This window comes from Scyliorhinus torazame, chromosome 14 (genome assembly GCF_047496885.1).
Source record: "Scyliorhinus torazame isolate Kashiwa2021f chromosome 14, sScyTor2.1, whole genome shotgun sequence".
NCBI lineage: Eukaryota > Metazoa > Chordata > Chondrichthyes > Carcharhiniformes > Scyliorhinidae > Scyliorhinus > Scyliorhinus torazame.
In genome coordinates this window covers 351,647-371,313 of record NC_092720.1, presented here as the reverse complement: position 1 = coordinate 371,313, position 19,667 = coordinate 351,647, and the positions used below count along the sequence as shown (strand labels likewise).

Below are 19,667 nucleotides of genomic sequence, written 5' to 3'. Positions count from 1 at the left end.
GGAATGTGGCGACTAGGGGATTTTCACAGTAACTTCATTGCAGTGTTAATGTAAGCCTACTTGTGACAATAAAGATTATTAAAATTATTAAAATTTTCTAATAATTTTCAAATACACTGATTCTTTCAATTTGATTCTTTCAATTTGATTCTATCTTTAACTTTCTCAGTTAGTCTCGGATGGTGCGTCCACCTCCCCATCTGCACAAAAACATTCTTTGCGTGAGTACAGATATTTATTGCTGATGATATTGAACTGCAGGGGACCTGACCAGTTTGTCTAACATTCTCCTCCTTTCCCGGAGTGTTGAAAGGAAGCACAGGAAGCAAAGTGTTTTTGGACATCCTGGAGAATCTCTAATGTGGAAGACCATTGTATTTTTTTAGGTTCCAAACGACACCAAGGTGAAATCAGTACAAAACATTCAAAGTCTCCCTTTGACTTGATTGTGAACCAGATCTGGAGGAGAAAGTCCTTTGCAGAGACGTTGCCACAATCTTCAGGGTCTCGCTTCTTTAAGGTGTCAGAAAATTCTAATGAGGCCGAGTGTCAACTGGGGAAAACATCACTGGATTCCGAAAATGAAGAAACAGTTTCAAAGATATCATCAGGTAAACATGAATGTAATCATTTTCTAATCTGAGGTCTTGATTCGCAGAGTGGTTAGCACTGTTGCTTCACGGCACCAGGGTCCCTGATTCGATTCCCTGCTTGGCTCACTGGCTGTGCGAAGTCTGTACGTTCTCCCCGTGACTGCGTGGGTTTCCTCCCACAAGTCCCGAAAGACGTGCTGTTATGTGAATTGGACATTCTGAATTCTCCCTCAGTGTACCTGAACAGGTGCAGCAATGTGGCGACTAGGGGCTTTTCAAAGTAACTTCATTGCAGTATTAATGTAAGCCTACTTGTGACACTAATAAAGATTATTAATTAATAATAGTTTTTTAAAATGGGGGAAAAAATCATCTGGGCATAAATGACATCACCTGTGGGTGAAAGCAGAGGAACAACTGGTTGTGTCCATACAAGATTCAAGGCATGTTTGGAAGCCAATAGTTGCAGTGTCTATAATTAAACATTCTGTCCACTGAATCACTCATGTAATAATAATAATATTTTTTTGTCACAAGTAGGCTTACATTAACACTGCAATGAAGTTGCTGTGAAAATCCCCTAGTCGCCACATTCCGGCGCCTGTTCGGGTCACAGAGGGAGAATTCAGAATGTCCAATTCACCTAACAGCACATTTTTCGGGATTTATGGGAGGAAACCGGAACACCCGGAGGAAACCCACGCAGACACGGGGAGAACGTGCAGACTCCGCACAGACAGTGACCCAAACCGGGAATCGAACCTGGGACCCTGGAGCTGTGAAGCAACAGTGCTAACCACTGTGATACCGTGCTGCCCATATCTCTGCCGAAACTTTAAATCTGTGTTAGCATCTCACTTTTAGGGATGCCTGGTGCTGCTCTTGGCATGTTCTCCCGCCCTCGTTATTGAACCAGGATTGCTTTGTGATTTGATGGGAATTGTATAATGGGGGGTATATTGGACCGTGAGACTACAGCTTGTTGTTGAATACATTTCTGGAGTTGCTAATGGCCCAAAGAGCTTCAGGAATGGTTTGAGTTATTAGGTTTCATTTAGCGCAGTGATAGTGTCTCACAAGGAGATGAGGGTGGCTTCACTATGAAGACAGCACTTTGTCTCCACAAGGGTGACATGTTGGTTACTCCTGACACTGTTGCCAAGGACAGTTACATCGAGATTTGTGTGGATGAGATTGTGGAGATTTATTTTTCCCTCTTTGTTGGTTTTCTCATCGTACTGCTGGTCTTAACTGGCAGAAATGTCTTACAAAAGTTCATAAGATATCGGATCAGAATTAGGCCATTCGGCCCATCAAATCTGCTCTGCCATTTGATCATGCTGATCTCATCCTGGTTTTAACTCCACCGTGCTGCCCGTTTTCCATAACCCTTCAACCCATTACCAATTAAAAATCTGTCTAACTCCTCCTTAAAGTTACTCACTGTCCCAGCATGCACCGCACTCTGGGTAGCGAATTCCACAGATTCACAACCCTTTGGGAGAAGTAATTTCTCCTCAAATCTTGTAAAAATTTGTTATCTCTCATCCTGAGATTATGACCTCTTGTTCTAGAATGTCCCACAAGAGGAAGCATCAGCTCCACGTCTACTTTATCCGAACCTTTCAGCATCATCTACACCTCGATTAGATCTCCCCTCATTCTTCTAAACTCTAGAGAGTATCGGCCTAAACTGCTCAATCTCTCCTCGTACGGCAAACGCTCATCTCTGGAATCAATCCAGTGACCCTCCTCTGAACTGCCTCCAATGGGACTACACCTTTCCTCAAATAAGGGGACGAAAACTGTGGACAATACTCTAGGTGCGGTCTTACCAATGCTTTGTATAGTTGCAACAACACTTCCTCATCTTTATTCTCAATTCTTTTCACAGTAACTTCATTTGAAGCCTGCTTGTGACAATAAGCAATTTTCATTTCATTTTTTTTTTAAATTTTCAATTCCTTTAGCTATAAATGCCAACATTCCATTTGTTTATTTAATTATCTGCTGCACCTGCTTCTGATGCTGCTACTGTCACCAGGATTTCCCATTGACCCCCCCCCCCTACACACCACCACCACCACCACCACCACTGCCAGGGACAGTGGCAGGGATTCAAGGTGAGACTGGAAGATCCTGCTGGCGGGAATGGCAGGAAATTCCAGCCTAGGAATCCTGTGGTGAGTATCTCTCCTCCTGTCATCCTAAACGCTGTCTGCCATCTACATGGTGATGGAACACTCTCCACTTGTCTGGATGGGCAGCTCGCTCAAGGCAAAGGCACACGGGATACAGGGGAACGTGATGGGGTGGATTCCAAGCTGGCTGAGCTGTAGGAGACAGAGGGTGATGACAGACGGCTGCGTTAGTGACTGGAAGCCGGTGACCAGTGGGGTACCACAGGGATCTGTGTGGGGTCCACTATTATTCGTCATTTATATAAATGACTTAGATGACGAAGGTGGGGTTACTGGGTTACGGGGATAGGGTGGAGGTGTGGGCTTTTGTAGGGTGCTCTTTCCAAGGGCCAGTGCAGACTCGATGGGCCGAATGGCCTCATTCTGCACTGTAAATTCTGTGATTCTATGACCATGTGGGGGGTAGGATCAGTAAGTTTGCGGATGACACTAAGATTGGCCGGGTGGGTAACAGTGAGGTTGAGTGTCTTGGGTTACAGGAAGATACAGACGGGATGGTCAAATGAGCAGAAAAGTGGCAGATGGAATTTAACCCTGAAAAGTGTGAGGTGTTACACTTTGGAAGGAGCAATTTGACAAGGAAATATTCAATGAATGGTTTGATACTGGGAAGTTGTGAGGAACAAAGAGACCTTGGTGTGTTTGTCCATAGATCTCTGAAGGCAGAAGGGCAGGTTAATAGGGGGGTGAAAAAGGCATATGGGACACTCGCTTTTATCAATCGGGGCATAGATTACAAAAGCAGGGAGGTCATGTTGGAGTTGTACAGAACTTTGGTGAGGCCACAGCTGGAGCACTGTGTGCAGTTCTGGTCGCCACATTATAGGAAGGATGTGATTACACTGGAGGGGGTGCAGAGGAGATTCACCAGGATGTTGCCTGGGATGGAACATTTAAGATATGAAGAGAGGTTGGATAGGCTTGGGTTGTTTTCTCTGGAGCAGAGAAGACTGAGGGGCGACCTGATCGAGGTGGACAGGATGATGAGGGGCCTGGGCAGGGTGGAGAGGGAGCAGCTGTTCCCCTTAGTTGAAGGGTCAGTTACGAGGGAACACAAGTTCAACGTGAGGGGCGGGAGGTTTAGGGGGGATTGGAGGAGAGACCGTTTTACCCAGTGTGGTGAGGGTCTGGAACGCGCTGCCTGGGAGGGTGGGAGAGGCGGGTCTGGAACACACTGCCTGGGAGGGTGGGAGAGGCGGGTTGCCTCACATCCTTTAAAAAGTACCTGGATGAGCACTTGGCACATCACAACATTCGAGGCTATCGGGCAAGTGCTGGCCAATGGGATTAGGTAGACAGTTCAAAGGGCCTCTTCTGCACTGTACGATTGTGTGATCAATTACTTTACACTACAAATAGCAAGGCCCCAGCATCGAGCCCTGTGGATCCATGCTGGAAACCAACTTCTAGCCAAACATCTCTCGACCATTACCCTCTGCTTCCTGCCTCTTCGCCAATTTCGGACCCAAAATTGATACTGTTAGCGGGAGAGGATCTCAAAGAAATCACTCAATGCCCAGGGCTACTGATACTTGCATTAAACGGTTTATTTCGCTGGTGGGGAGATGGCGTCTGTTAAAGTCCGACCCAACAAAGGGAAACATCCATTCTTATACATTTCCTAAACAACTGCACAGCCCAATACGGCTGGACCTTGCCCAATAACATTGGTTATACATTACATACATTAATTATGTATCCAATTAAATTTGACATTACGTAAAGTGGGTTGGCCCCTTAACAGTCCCTGAATACTAACTGTTAAAGTTATGTCTCCTGCCTGTACTTGGAGACGTTGAGCTGGCGAGGATACATAATGCTCTTTGTCCTGTGGAACTGTTATCACGCCCTGGTGAAGTACTCCCTAGAATCTCCCATGTCTGTTTCCCATTCAATGCCTTGATATCCATTATTCCCGTCTCCCTAACTAACTCTGCTGTCTGTAATTAAGTGATGTTATTTATGTCAGTTTGCAATGTAACCCAGCAAATGATTGTTCAGGAATGTGGCTAATTCAGCTAAAGCTAAAAGCCATTTTGTGTCTTTAGCATTGCTAGCTCAGCTAACAGCTGTTTTGTGTCCTTTCTGATATTAGTAATTCTTCGGTTATAAAATCTAAAGCATTGTTTATACACTATCTATTCCTACAAATTGCCTCTTATACAGGCATCTAAGCCAATGGGTACCTTTGTCTAAAAACCTTCTTTCCAAATCTGACTTCAACAATACTTTGCCTTGGATCCCATACACCCTTCCTTTCTTGACCAGTCTGCCATGAGGGACCTTATCAAAAGCCGTGTTAAGGATGATACAGTCCACACGCACAACAACACTCCTGCTTACCTCCTCATAAAATGTGATTAATTTTGTCAACACAACCTTCCCTTAACAAATCCATGCGGATTACCCCTGATTAATCCGTGTCTATCCAAGTGCGGATATATTCTGTCCCTCAGAATTCATGGTTAGACTGATTGTCTCTAATTCCCAGGCCTATCCCTGCTTCCCTTTTTGAATAATGGGATAATGTTAACAGTCCTCCAGTCGTGTGGTCAGAGAGGGTTTGAAAATTACTGCCAGCGCCCCTATATCTCCCCCCTGCCTCAACAGCCTGGGATACAGCTCACCCAGAGGTGCGGATTTACCCGCCTCTAAGGCTGCTAAACCTGCTGCTATCGCCTCTCTGATGTTAATTTCCTCATCTCCTATTAATATCTAATTTACACAATATAGAACAAATCCAAAAACTAATTGTCAGCTTTTATATTTACTGATGTGTATTTACAAGCAGAAGGCTTTGTTAAATGGTCCTGCTTGAATCTATTAACATTGAAATTTGTTTGTCGTCCTTTGACCCTCCACTTGATGTTTTTAAATTTAGATGAATTGAAGCCTCCAGATGTTGAGTGTGGCTCAGCTGGATGGGAGCAAGTCACTGAGTTTATGGCGAGACTGGGGAAGAAACCAGACCACAAGTCTATGAACCTCAATAATAGTCAGCTCACGGCTAATGATGCGGTTCAGTTGGGTAAGTTTATTATTATTATTGAGGCTGTCAGACCTGCGGAGAGTGTCGAGTATTTGTGAAAACTATCAGGCTGGGGTTAGCACCCAGGACAAAAATATTCTGCCAAACTTGGAAAGAATCAATAAAGAATCGGTAAACAACTCGTGTTAAACCCTTGAAGAAAACCTGCCATTGCTGATTAATGGAGGCATTTGTCAAATTATAATTAGAGCAGGGACCTCGTAGAAACTGACCAAATTCAATCTGGATTAGACGGTAGGTTCAGCAAGAATGTACCTGATGGTGGGGGTGTCCAGAACTAGGGGTCATAGTTTGAGGATAAAAGAACAAAAATAACAAAGGAAATTACAGCACAGGAACAGGCCCTTCGGCCCTCCCAGCCTGCGCCGGTCCAGATCTTTTATCTAAGCCAGTCTTCTATTTTCCAAGGATCTACTTCCCTCTGTTCCCCGCCCGTTCATATATCTGTCTAGATGCATCTTAAATGATGCTATCGTGCCCGCCTCTACCACCTCCGCTGGCAAAGCGTTCCAGGCACCCACCACCCTCTGCTTAAAAAACTTTCCACACACATCACCCTTAAACTTTCCCCCTCTCACCTTGAAATCGTGACCCCTTGTAATTGACACCCCCACTCTTGGAAAAAGCTTGTTGCTATCCACCCTGTACATACCTCTCATAATTTTGTAGACCTCAATCAGGTCCCCCCTCAACCTCCGTCTTTCCAACAAAAACAATCCTAATCTACTCAACCTTTCTTCATAGCTAGCACCCTCCATACCAGGCAACATCCTCGTGAACCTCCTCTGCACCTCTCTAAAGCATCCACATCCTGCTGGTAATGTGGCGACCAGAACTGCACGCAGTATTCCAAATGTGGCCTAACCAAAGCCCTATACAACTGTAACATGACCTGCCGACTCTTGTACTCAATACCCCGTCCGATGAAGGCAAGCATGCTGTATGCCTTCTTGACCACTCTATCGACCTGCGTTGCCACCTTCACGGTACAATGGACCTGAACTCCCAGATCACTCTATACATCAATTTTCCCCAGGACTCTTCCATTGACCATATAGTCTGCTCTTGAATTAGATCTTCCAAAATGCATCACCTCGCATTTGCCTGGATTGAACTCCATCTGCCATTTCTCTGTCCAACTCTCCAATCTATCTATATTTTGCTGTATTCTCTGACAGTCCTCCTCGCTATCTGCAACTCCACCAATCTTAGTATCATCTGCAAATTTGCTAATCAGACCACCTATACCTTCATCCAGATAATTTATGAATATCACGAACAACAGTGGTCCGAGCTCGGATCCCTGTGGAACACCACTAGTCACGTTTCTCCATTTTGAGACACTCCCTTCCTCCACTACTCTGTCTCCTGTTGCCCAGCCACTTCTTTATCCATCTAGCTAGTACACCCTGAACCCCATACGACTTCACTTTTTCCATCAACCTGCCATGGGAAACTTCATCAAACGTCTTACTGAAGTCCATGTATATGACATCGACAGCCCTTCCCTCATCAATTAACTTTGTCACTTCCTCAAAGAATTCTATTAGGTTTGTAAAACATGACCTTCCCTGCACCAAACCATGCTGCCTATCATTGATAAGTCTATTTTCTTCCAAATGTGAATAGATCCTATCCCTCAGTATCTTCTCCAACAGTTTGCCTACCACTGACGTCAAGCTCACAGGTCTATAATTCCCTGGATTATCCCTGCTACCCTTCTTAAACAAACGGACAACATTAGCAATTCTCCAGTCCTCCGGGACCTCACCCTTGCTCAAGGATGCTGCAAAGATATCTGTTAAGGCCCCAGCTATTTTGTCCCTCGCTTCCCTCAGTAACCTGGGATAGATCCCATCCGGACCTGGGGACTTGTCCACCTTAATGCCTTTTAGAATACCCAAAACTTCCCTGTTCCTTCTGCCGACTTGACCTAGAGTATGAAATGAAAATTGCTTATTGTCACAAGTAAGCTTCAAATGAAGTTACTGTGAAAAGTCCCTCGTCGCCACATTCCGGCGCCTGTTCGGGGAGGCTGGTACGGGAATCGAACCGTGCTGCTGGCCTGCCTTGGTCTGCTTTAAAAGCCAGCGATTTAGCTCTGGGTGCTAAACCAGCCCCTATTTAAACGTCCATCCCTAGCCTCAACATCCGTCATGTCCCTCTCCTTGGTGAATACCGAGGCAAAGTGCTCATTAAGAATCTCACCCATTTCCTCTGACTCCACCCATAAATTCCCTCTTTTGTCTTTTGAGTGGGCCAATCCTTTCTCTAGTTACCCTCTTGCTCCTTGTATACGAATAAAAGGCTTTGGGATTTTCCTTAACCCTGTCAGCCAAAGATATTTCATGACCCCTTTTAGCCCTCTTTATTGCGTGTTTGAGATTTGTCTTACTTTCCCAATGTTCCTCCAAAGCTTCATCAGTTTTAAGTCGCCTAGATCTTATGTATGCTTCCTTTTTCATTTTAGCTAGTCTCACAATTCCACCCGTCATCCATGGTTCCCTAATCTTGCCATTTCTATCCCTCATTTTCACAGGGACATGTCTGTCCTGCACTCTAATCAACCTTTCCTTAAAAGACTCCCACATTTCAAATGTGGATTTACCCTTAAACAGCTGCTCCCAATCCACATTCCCTAGCTCCTGCCGAATTTTGTTATACTTGGCCTTTCCCCAATTTAGCATTCTTCCTTCAGGACCACTTTCGTCTTTGTCCATGAGTATTCTAAAACTTACGGAATTGGGATCGTTATTCCCAAAGTAATCACCGACTGAAACTTCAACCACCTGACCGGGATCATTCCCCAATACCAGGTCCAGTATGGCCCCTTCCCGAGTTGGACTATTTACATACTGCTCTAAAAAAACTCTCCTGGATGCTCTTTACAAATTCTGCTCCATCTACACCTCCAACACTACATGAGTCCCATTCAATGTTGGGGAAGTTAAAATCTCCCAACACGACCACCCTATTGCTCCTACATTTTTCCATAATCTGTCTACATATTTGTACCTCTACTTCACGCTCGCTTTTGGAAGGCCTGTAGTAAAGTCCCAACAATGTTACTGCACCCTTCCTATTTCTTAGCTCTACCCATATTGCCTCAGTGCTCGAATCCTCCATCGTGCCCTCCTTAATCACAGCTGTGATATCATCTCTGACCAGTAATGCAACTCCTCCACCCCTTTTACCTCCCTCTCTATCCCTCCTGAAGCATCTATACCCTGGGATATTTAGTTGCCAGTCTTGCCCTTCCCTCAACCAAGTCTCAGTAATACCAATAACATCATATTCCCAGGTACTAATCCAAGCCCTAAGTTCATCTGCCTTACCTGCTACACTTCTCGCATTGAAACAAATGCACCTCAGACCACCCGTCCCTTTGCGTTCATCATCTCTTCCCTGTCTACTCTTCCCCTTAGTCACATTGAGTTTATTATCTATTACCTTACTGGCTTTAGTTGCTGCCTCTTTACTGACCTCTAACTTCCTAATCTGGTTCCCATCCCCCTGCCACATTAGTTTAAAACCTCCCCAACAGTGTTAGCAAAAGCACCCCCTAGGACATTGGTTCCAGTCCTGCCCAGGTGCAGACCATCTGATTTGTAATGGTCCCACCGCCCCCAGAACCAATGTCCCAAAAATTTGAACCCCTCCCTCCTGCACCATCTCTCAAGCCACGTATTCATTCTGACTATTCTTGAATTTCTACTCTGACTGTCTCGTGGCACTGGTAGCAATCCTGTGATTACTACCTTTGAGGTCCTACTTTTTAACTTGTCTCCTAACTCCCTAAATTCTGATTGTAGGACCTCATCTCGTTTTTTACCTATATCGTTGCTGCCTATATGCACCACGACAACTAGCTGTTCACCCTCCCCCTTCAGTATGTCCTGCAGCCGATCTGAGACATCCCTGACCCGTGCACCCGGGAGGCAACATACCATTCGGGAGTCTCGTTTTCGACCACAGAAACGCCTGTCTACTCCCCTTACGATTGAATCCCCTATGACTATAGCCCTGCCAGTCTTTTTCTCCGCCCTTCTGTGCGGCAGAGCCAGCCGCGGTGCCATGAGTCTGGCTACTACTGCCTTCCCCTGGTGAGTCATCTCCCCCAACAGTATCCAAAACGGTATGCCTGTTTTGGACGGAGATGACCGCAGGGTCACCTGCACTGCCTTCCTGCTCTTTCTCTGCCTTTTGGTCACCCATTCCCTGTCTCCCTTACCAATCCTAATCTGCGGTGTGACCAACTCACTGAACGTGCTACCCACGACCTCCTTAGCATCGCGGATGCTCCAAAGTGAGTCCATCCGCAGCTCCAGAGCCGTCATGCGGTCTAAGGGGTAAACCTGAGGTGAGGAGAAATTTCTTCACCCAGAGAGCGGTGAATCTGTGGAATTCACTCCCACAGAAAGTAGTTGAGGCCAAAACGTTGCGTAATTTCAAGAAGGAATTAGATTTAGGTCTTGGGGCTAAAGGGATCAAGAGATATGGGGGAGGCAGGATCAGGATATTGAACTTGATGATCAGCCATGATCATAATGACTGGTAGAACAGGCTCGAAGGGCCGAATGGCCTCCTCCTGCTCCTATCTTCTGTGTTTCTATGTATATAGCATAAGGGGAAAGTTGAAACCTTTGGCATGCAAACGTTCCTGGGTAGCATGCTCAGTGGTCCTGAATTGTTAACCTATTAACTACCCAGAGTCCTTCCACCAATAGGAACAATAAGTGTCATTTCTGTAAAAAAAATATTCCAAAGTACTTTTGATTTGATTTATTATTGTCACATGTATTAGTACACAGTGAAAAGTACTGTTTCTTGCATGCTGTACAGACAACACATACCATACGCAGGGAAGGAAGGAGAGACTGTAGAATGTAATGTTGCAGTCATAGCTACGGTGTAGAGAAAAGATCAACTTAATACGAGGTAGGTCCATTCAAAAGTCTGGTGGCAGTCGGGAAGAAGCTGTTCTTGAGTCGGTTGGTACGTGACCTCAAACTTTGGTATCTTTTTCCTGACGGAAGAAGGTGGAAGAGAGTATGTCCGGGGCGCGTGGGGTCCTTAATTATGCTGGTTGCCTTTCCGAGGCAGCGGGAATTATAGATAGAGTCAATGGATGGGAGGCTGGATGGATTGGGCTACATTCACGACCTTGATGAAGCCAAATAGGGAGATACCAAACAGGGTAAAAGAGAAGAGTCTCAAATTGGAAGATGGATGTTGGGAGGTGGACAGGGTCGAAATGCGAAAGGGGTAACTGCAAGTGGCTTGAATCCGAGGACGAAAGAGTGCTGGTAGGAAAAGGTTACAGAGGAGGGGTGAGGTCTATTAGAGACTTGAACGCAAGGAGGAACATATTAAATTTGTGATTTGAAAAAAAAAAAATCATTTAAGGGATGTGCGTGTCGCTGGTTAGACCAGCATTTATTGCCCATCCCTAGTTGCCCTTCAGAAGGTGGTGGTGAGCTGCCATCTTGACCCACTGCAGTCCCTGAGGTGTAGGTACACCCACTGTGCTGTTGGGGAAGGAACTCCAGGATGTTGCCCCAGCGACAGTGAAGGATCGGCGATATATTTCCAAGTCAGGATGGTGAGTGAGTTGGAGGGGAACCTCCAGGTGGTGGGGCTCCCAGGTATCTGCTGCTCTTGTCCTTCTAGATGGTAGTGGTCGTGGGTTTGGAAGGTGCTGTCTAAGGAACCTTGGAGAGTTGCTGCAGTGCATCTTGTAGATGGTACACACGGCTGCCACTGCTTGTCAGTAGAAGGTTTGAATGTTTGTGGAAGGGGTGCCAATCAGGTGGGATGCTTTGTTCTGGATGGTGTCGAGCTTGAGTGTTGTTGGAGCTGCATTCATCCAGGCAAGTGGAGAGTATTCCATCACACTCCTGACTTGTGCCTTGTAGATGAGGACAGGCTTTGGGGAGATCAGGAGGCGAGTTACTCACCGCAGGATTCCCAGCCTTTGACCTGCCCTGGTAGCCACAGTATTAATGTGGCTGGGTCCAGTTCAGTTTCTGATCAATGGTAACCCCCAGAATGTTGATGATGGGATTCAGCGATGGTAATGCCATTGAATGTCATGGGGCGATGGTTAGATCCTCTCTTGTAGGAGATGGTCATTGCCTGGCACTTGTTACTTGTCAGCCCCGAGCCTGGATATTGTCCGGGTCTTGCTGCATTTGGACATGGACTGCTTCAGTATCTGAGGAGTTGCGAATGTTGCAGAACATTGTGCAGTCATCCGCAAACATCCCCATTTCTGACCTTTTGATGGAAGGGATGCCAAGGGCAGTCACTCTCCCCTCCGCTCTGGCATTCAGCTTTTTTGTCCATGTTTGAACCAAGGCTGTAATGAGGTCAGGAGCTGAGTGACCCTGGCGGAACACAAACTGAGCGTCCGTGAGCATGTTATTGCTGAGTAAGTGCCGCATGATAGCACTGTTGATGACTCCTTCCATCACTTTTCTGAATTGGTAATTAATGTGGATTGCATCTAACCTGGAGAGGCATAAATATCCTGGCCGCGAGGTTTGCTAGTGTCACACGGGAGGGTTTAAACTAGTATGGCAGGGGGGTGGGCACGGGAGCAATAGGTCAGAAGGTGAGAGCATTGAGGGAGAACTAGGGAATAGGGACAGTGTGGCTCTGAGGCAGAGCAGACAGGGAGAAGTTGCTGAACACAGCGGGTCTGGTGGTCTGAAGTGCATATGTTTTAATGCAAGAAGAATTACGGGAAAGGCAGATGAACTTGGAGCTTGGATTAGTACTTGGAACTATGATGTTGTTGCCATTACAGAGACCTGGTTGAGGGAAGGGCAGGATTGGCAGCGAAATGTTCCAGGATTTCGATGTTTCAGGCGGGATAGAGGGGGATGTAAAAGGGGTGGTGGAGTTGCGCTACTGGTTCGGGAGGATATCACAGCTGTACTACGGGAGGACACCTCAGAGGGCAGTGAGGCTATATGGGTAGAGATCAGGAATAAGAAGGGTGCAGTCACAATGTTGGGGGTTTACTACAGGCCTCCCAACAGCCAGCGGGAGATAGAGGAGCAGATAGGTAGACAGATTTTGGAAAAGAGTAAAAACAACAGGGTTGTGGTGATGGGAGACTTCAACTTCCCCAATATTGACTGGGACTCACTTAGTGCCAGGGGCTTAGACGGGGCAGAGTTTGTAAGGAGCATCCAGGAGGGCTTCTTAAAACAATATATAGACAGTCCAACGAGGGAAGGGGCGGTACTGGACCTGGTATTGGGGAATGAGCCCGGCCAGGTGGTAGAAGTTTCAGTAGGGGAGCATTTCGGGAACAGTGACCACAATTCAGTAAGTTTTAAAGTGCTGATGGACAAGGATAAGAGTGGTCCTAGGGTGAATGTGCTAAATTGGGGGAAGGCTAATTATAACAATATTAGGTGGAAACTGAAGAACCTAGATTGGGGGCGGATGTTTGAGGGCAAATCAACATCTGACATGTGGGAGGCTTTCAAGTGTCAGTTGAAAGGAATTCAGGACCGGCATGTTCCTGCGAGGAAGAAGGATAAATACGGCAATTTACGGGAACCTTGGATAACGAGAGATATTCGTCAAAAAGAAAAAGGAGGCATTTGTCATGGCTAAAAGGCTGGGAACAGACGAAGCCTGCGTGGAATATAAGGAAAGTAGGAAGGAACTTAAGCAAGGAGTCAGGAGGGCTAGAAGGGGTCACAAAAAGTCATTGGCAAATAGGGTTAAGGAAAATCCCAAGGCTTTTTACACGTCCATAAAAAGCAAGAGGGTAGCCAGGGAAAGGGTTGGCCCACTGAAGGATAGGCAAGGGAATCTATTTGTGGAGCCAGAGGAAATGGGTGAGGTACTAAATGAATACTTTGCATCAGTATTCACCAAAGAGAAGAAATTGGTAGATGTTGAGTCTGGAGAAGGGGGTGTAGATAGCCTGGGTCACATTGAGATCCAAAAAGACGAGGTGTTGGGTGTCTTAAAAAATATTAAGGTAGATACGTCCCCAGGGCCTGATGGGATCTACCCCAGAATACTGAAGGAGGCTGGAGAGGAAATTGCTGAGGCCTTGACAGAAATCTTTGGATCCTCACTGTCTTCAGGGGATGTCCTGGAGGACTGGAGAATAGCCAATGTTGTTCCTCTGTTTAAGAAGGGTAGCAAGGATAATCCAGGGAACTACAGGCCGGTGAGCCTTACTTCAGTGGTAGGGAAATTACTGGAGAGAATTCTTCGAGACAGGATCTACTCCCATTTGGAAACAAATGGACGTATTAGTGAGAGGCAGCACGGTTTTGTGAAGGAGAGGTCATGTCTCACTAACTTGACAGAGTTTTCGAAGAGGTCACAAAGATAATTGATGCAGGTAGGGCAGTGGAGGTGAAGTCACACGGGATCAGGGGTGAGCTGGCAAGGTGGATACAGAACTGGCTAGGCCATAGAAGGCAGAGAGTAGCAATGGCAGGATGCTTTTCTAATTGGAGGGCTGTGACCAGTGGTGTTCCACAGGGATCAGTGCTGGGACCTTTGCTGTTTGTAGTATATATAAATTATTTGGAGGAAAATGTAACTGGTCTGATTAATAAGTTTGCAGACGACCCAAAGGTTAGTGGAATTGCGGATAGCGATGAGGACTGTCGGAGGATACAGCAGGATTTAGATTGTTTGGAGACTTGGGCGGAGAGATGGCAGATGGAGTTTAATCCGGACAAATGTGAGGAAATGCATTTTGGAAGGTCTAATGCAGGTAGGGAATATTCAGTGAATGGTAGAACCCTCAAGAGTATTGAAAGTCAGAGAGATCTAGGAGTACAGGTCCACAGGTCACTGAAAGGGGCAACACAGGTGGAGAAGGTAGTCAAGAAGGCATACGGCATGCTTGCCTTCATTGGCCGGGGCATTGAATATAAGAATTGGCAAGTCATGTTGCAGCTGCATAGAACCTTAGTTAAGCCACACTTGGAGTATAGTGTTCAATTCTGGTCGCCACACTACCAGAAGGATGTGGAGGCTTTACAGAGGGTGCAGAAGAGATTTACCAGAATGTTGCCTGGTATGGAGGGCATTAGCTATGAGGAGCGGTTAAATAAACTCGCTTTGTTCTCACTGGAACGACTGAGGTTGAGGGGTGACCTGATAGAGGTCTACAAAATTATGAGGGGCATAGACAGAGTGGATAGTCAGAGGCTTTTCCCCAGGGTAGAGGGGTCAATTACTCGGGGGCATAGGTTTAAGGTGAGAGGGGCAAGGTTTAGAGTAGATGTACGAGGCAGGTTTTTTACGCAGAGGGTAGTGGGTGCCTGGAACACGCTACCGGAGGAGATGGTGGAAGCAGGGACTTCTTTGTTCTTTGTTTTGCCAAAGCCAGGATGATGAGAAAATGCAGGGTAGCTGAGGTTGGTGGCGAATGGAAGGCTGGCCCAGGGAGCATTGGAATAGTGTCTGCAACTGACAAATATATGGGTGACACTTCAGCAGCAGGGTGAACATACAGAGACCAAGCGCTGAACAGGACACCGAAGTTGCTAACAGCCTGGCCAGTGTTCATGATAGAGGACAAAGTTGGGAGTGAGGAGACAGGATTTAGAACATAGAACACGGAAAAATACAGCACAGAACAGGCCCTTCGGCCCACGATGTTGTGCCGAACTTTTGTCCCAGATTAAGAACAAATTAATTTACACCCCATCATTCTACCGTAATCCACGTACCTATCCAATAGCCGCTTGAAGGTCCCTAATGTTTCTGACTCAATAACTTCCACTGGCAGTGCATTCCATGCCCCCACTACTCTCTGGGGAAAGAACCTACCTCTGAGATCCCCCCTTTATCTTCCACAATTTACCTTCAATTTATGTCCCCTTGTAATGGTGTGTTCCACCCGGGGAAAAAGTCTCTGACTGTCTACTCTATCTATTCCCCTGATTATCTTATAAACCTCTATCAAGTCGCCCCTCATCCTTCTCCGTTTTAATGAGAAAAGGCCTAGCACCCTCAACCTTTCCTCGTAAGACCTACTCTCCATTCCAGGCAACATCCTGGTAAATCTCCTTTGCACCTTTTCCAAAGCTTCCACATCCTTCCTAAAATGAGGCACCCAGAACTGCACACAATACTCCAAATGTGGCCTTACCAAGGTTTTGTACAGCTGCATCATCACCTCACGGCTCTTAAATTCAATCCCTCTGTTAATGAACGCTAGCACACCATAGGCCTTCTTCACAGCTCTATCCACTTGAGTGGCAACTTTCAAAGATGTATGAACATAGACCCCAAGATCTCTCTGCTCCTCCACATTGCCAAGAACTCTACCGTTAACCCTGTATTCCGCATTCATATTTGTCCGTCCAAAATGGACAACCTCACACTTTTCAGGGTTAAACTCCATCTGCCACTTCTCAGCCCAGCTCTGCATCCTATCTATGTCTCTTTGCAGCCGACAACAGCCCTCCTTACTATCCACAACTCCACCAATCTTCGTATCGTCTGCAAATTTACTGACCCACCCTTCAACTCCCTCATCCAGGTCATTAATGAAAATCACAAACAGCACAGGACCCAGAACTGATCCCTGCGGTACGCCACTGGTAACTGGGCTCCAGGCTGAATATTTGCCATCCACCACCACTCTCTGACTTCTATCGGTTAGCCAGTTCGCTATCCAACTGGCCTGGTTTAGCACACTGGGCTAAATGGCTGGTTTTTAAAGCAGACCAAGGCAGGCCAGCAGCACGGTCCAATTCCCGTACCAACCTCCCTGAACAGGCGCCGGAATGTGGCGACTAGGGGCTTTTCACAGTAACTTCATTGAAGCCTACTTGTGACAATAGGCGATTTTCATTTTCATTTCATTTCAAATTTCCCACTTTCCCATGCCTCCTTACTTTCTGCATAAGCCTACCATGGGGAACCTTATCAAATGCCTTACTAAAATCCATGTACACGACATCCAGTGCTGCCATCTCCAGCTCCTCCAAGACCGAGTTAGGGAACTGGAGCTGGAGTTGGAAGAACTTCGGATCATTCGGGAGGCAGAAGGGGTCATAGATAGCAGCTTCAGGGAATTAGTTACACCAAAGATTGGAGATAGGTGGGTAACTGTAAGAGGGGCTGGGAAAAAGCAGTCAGTGCAGGAATCCCCTGCGGTCGTTCCCCTGAGAAACAAGTATACCGCTTTGGATACTTGTGGGGGGGGGACTTACCAGGGGTAAGCCATGGGGTACGGGCCTCTGGCACGGAGTCTGTCCCTGTTGCTCAGAAGGGAACAAAGAACAAAGAACAAAGAAATGTACAGCACAGGAACAGGCCCTTCGGCCCTCCAAGCCCGTGCCGACCATACTGCCCGACTAAACTACAATCTTCTACACTTCCTGGGTCCGTATCCTTCTATTCCCATCCTATTCATATATTTGTCAAGATGCCCCTTAAATGTCCCTATCGTCCCTGCTTCCACTACCTCCTCCGGTAGTGAGTTCCAGGCACCCACTACCCTCTGCGTAAAAAACTTGCCTCGTACATCTACTCTAAACCTTGCCCCTCTCACCTTAAACCTATGCCCCCGAGTAATTGACCCCTCTACCCTGGGGAAAAGCCTCTGACTATCCACTCTGTCTATGCCCCTCATAATTTTGTATACCTCTATCAGGTCGCCCCTCAACCTCCTTCGTTCCAGTGAGAACAAACCGAGTTTATTCAACCTCTCCTCATAGCTAATGCCCTCCATACCAGGAAACATTCTGGTAAATCTCTTCTGCACCCTCTGTAAAGCCTCCACATCCTTCTGGTAGTGTGGCGACCAGAATTGAACACTATACTCCAAGTGTGGCTTAACTAAGGTTCTATACAGCTGCAACATGACTTGCCAATTCTTATACTCAATGCCCCGGCCAATGAAGGCAAGCATGCCGTATGCCTTCTTGACTACCTTCTCCACCTGTGTTGCCCCTTTCAATGACCTGTGGACCTGTACTCCTAGATCTCTTTGACTTTCAATACTCTTGAGGGTTCTACCATTCACTGTATATTCCCTACCTGCATTAGCCCTTCCAAAATGCATTACCTCACATTTGTCCGGATTAAACTCCATCTGCCATCTCTCCGCCCAAGTCTCCAGACAATCTAAATCCTGCTGTATCCTCAGACAGTCCTCATCGCTATCCGCAATTCCACCAACCTTTGTGTCGTCTGCAAACTTACTAATCAGACCAGTTACATTTTCCTCCAAATCATTTATATATACTACAAACAGCAAAGGTCCCAACACTGATCCCTGTGGAACACCACTGGTCACAGCCCTCCAATTAGAAAAGCATCCCTCCATTGCTACCCTCTGCCTTCTATGGCCTAGCCAGTTCTGTATCCACCTTGCCAGTTCACCCCTGATCCCGTGTGACTTCACCTTTTGTACTAGTCTACCATGAGGGACCTTGTCAAAGGCCTTACTGAAGTCCATATAGACAACATCTACTGCCCTACCTGCATCAATCATCTTAGTGACCTCCTCGAAAAACTCTATCAAGTTAGTGAGACACGACCTCCCCTTCACAAAACCGTGCTGCCTCTCACTAATACGTCCATTTGCTTCCAAATGGGAGTAGATCCTGTCTCGAAGAATTCTCTCCAGTAATTTCCCTACCACTGAAGTAAGGCTCACCGGCCTGTAGTTCCCGGGATTATCCTTGCTACCCTTCTTAAACAGAGGAACAACATTGGCTATTCTCCAGTCCTCCGGGACATCCCCTGAAGACAGCGAGGATCCAAAGATTTCTGTCAAGGCCTCAGCAATTTCCTCTCCAGCCTCCTTCAGTATTCTGGGGTAGATCCCATCAGGCCCTGGGGACTTATCTACCTTAATATTTTTTAAGACACCCAACACCTCGTCTTTTTGGATCACAATGTGACCCAGGCTATCTACACCCCCTTCTCCAGACTCAACATCCACCAATTCCTTCTCTTTGGTGAATACTGATGCAAAGTATTCATTTAGTACCTCGCCCATTTCCTCTGGCTCCACACATAGATTCCCTTGCCTATCCTTCAGTGGGCCAACCCTTTCCCTGGCTACCCTCTTGCTTTTTATGTACGTGTAAAAAGCCTTGGGATTTTCCTTAACCCTATTTGCCAATGACTTTTCATGACCCCTTCTAGCCCTCCTGACTCCTTGCTTAAGTTCCTTCCTACTTTCCTTATATTCCACGCAGGCTTCGTCTGTTGCCAGCCTTTTAGCCCTGACAAATGCCTCCTTTTTCTTTTTGACGAGGCCTACAATATCACTCGCCATCCAAGGTTCCCGAAAATTGCCGTATTTATCTTTCTTCCTCACAGGAATATGCCTGTCCTGTATTCCTTTCAACTGACACTTGAAAGCCTCCCACATGTCAGATGTTGATTTGCCCTCAAACATCCGCCCCCAATCTATGTTCTTCAGTTCCCGCCTAATATTGTTATAATTAGCCTTCCCCCAATTTAGCACATTCATCCTCGGACCACTCTTATCCTTGTCCACCAGTACTTTAAAACTTACTGAATTGTGGTCACTGTTACCGAAATGCTCCCCTACTGAAACATCTACCACCTGGCCGGGCTCATTCCCCACTACCAGGTCCAGTACCGCCCCTTCCCTAGTTGGACTGTTAACATATTGTTTTAAGAAGCCCTCCTGGATGCTCCTTACAAACTCCGCCCCGTCTAAGGCCCTGGCACTAAGTGAGTCCCAGTCAATATTGGGGAAGTTGAAGTCTCCCATCACCACAACCCTGTTGTTTTTACTCTTTTCCAAAATCTGTCTACCTATCTGCTCCTCTATCTCCCACTGGC

The 19,667-nt window shown here is 46.5% G+C and overlaps 1 protein-coding gene across 2 annotated transcripts in view; it reads left to right on the top strand.

Moving 5' to 3' along the window:
- LOC140389482 (leucine-rich repeat-containing protein 31-like) overlaps window positions 1-19,667 on the top strand; it is a 223,064-nt gene that overhangs the window by 53,773 nt on the left and 149,624 nt on the right. For both annotated transcript variants that reach the window (XM_072473615.1, XM_072473614.1), the window contains 2 exons: window positions 387-611; window positions 5,676-5,822. In XM_072473615.1, coding sequence (XP_072329716.1) covers window positions 387-611; window positions 5,676-5,822 — 372 coding nt within the window. The remainder of the gene's footprint in view (window positions 1-386; window positions 612-5,675; window positions 5,823-19,667) is intronic.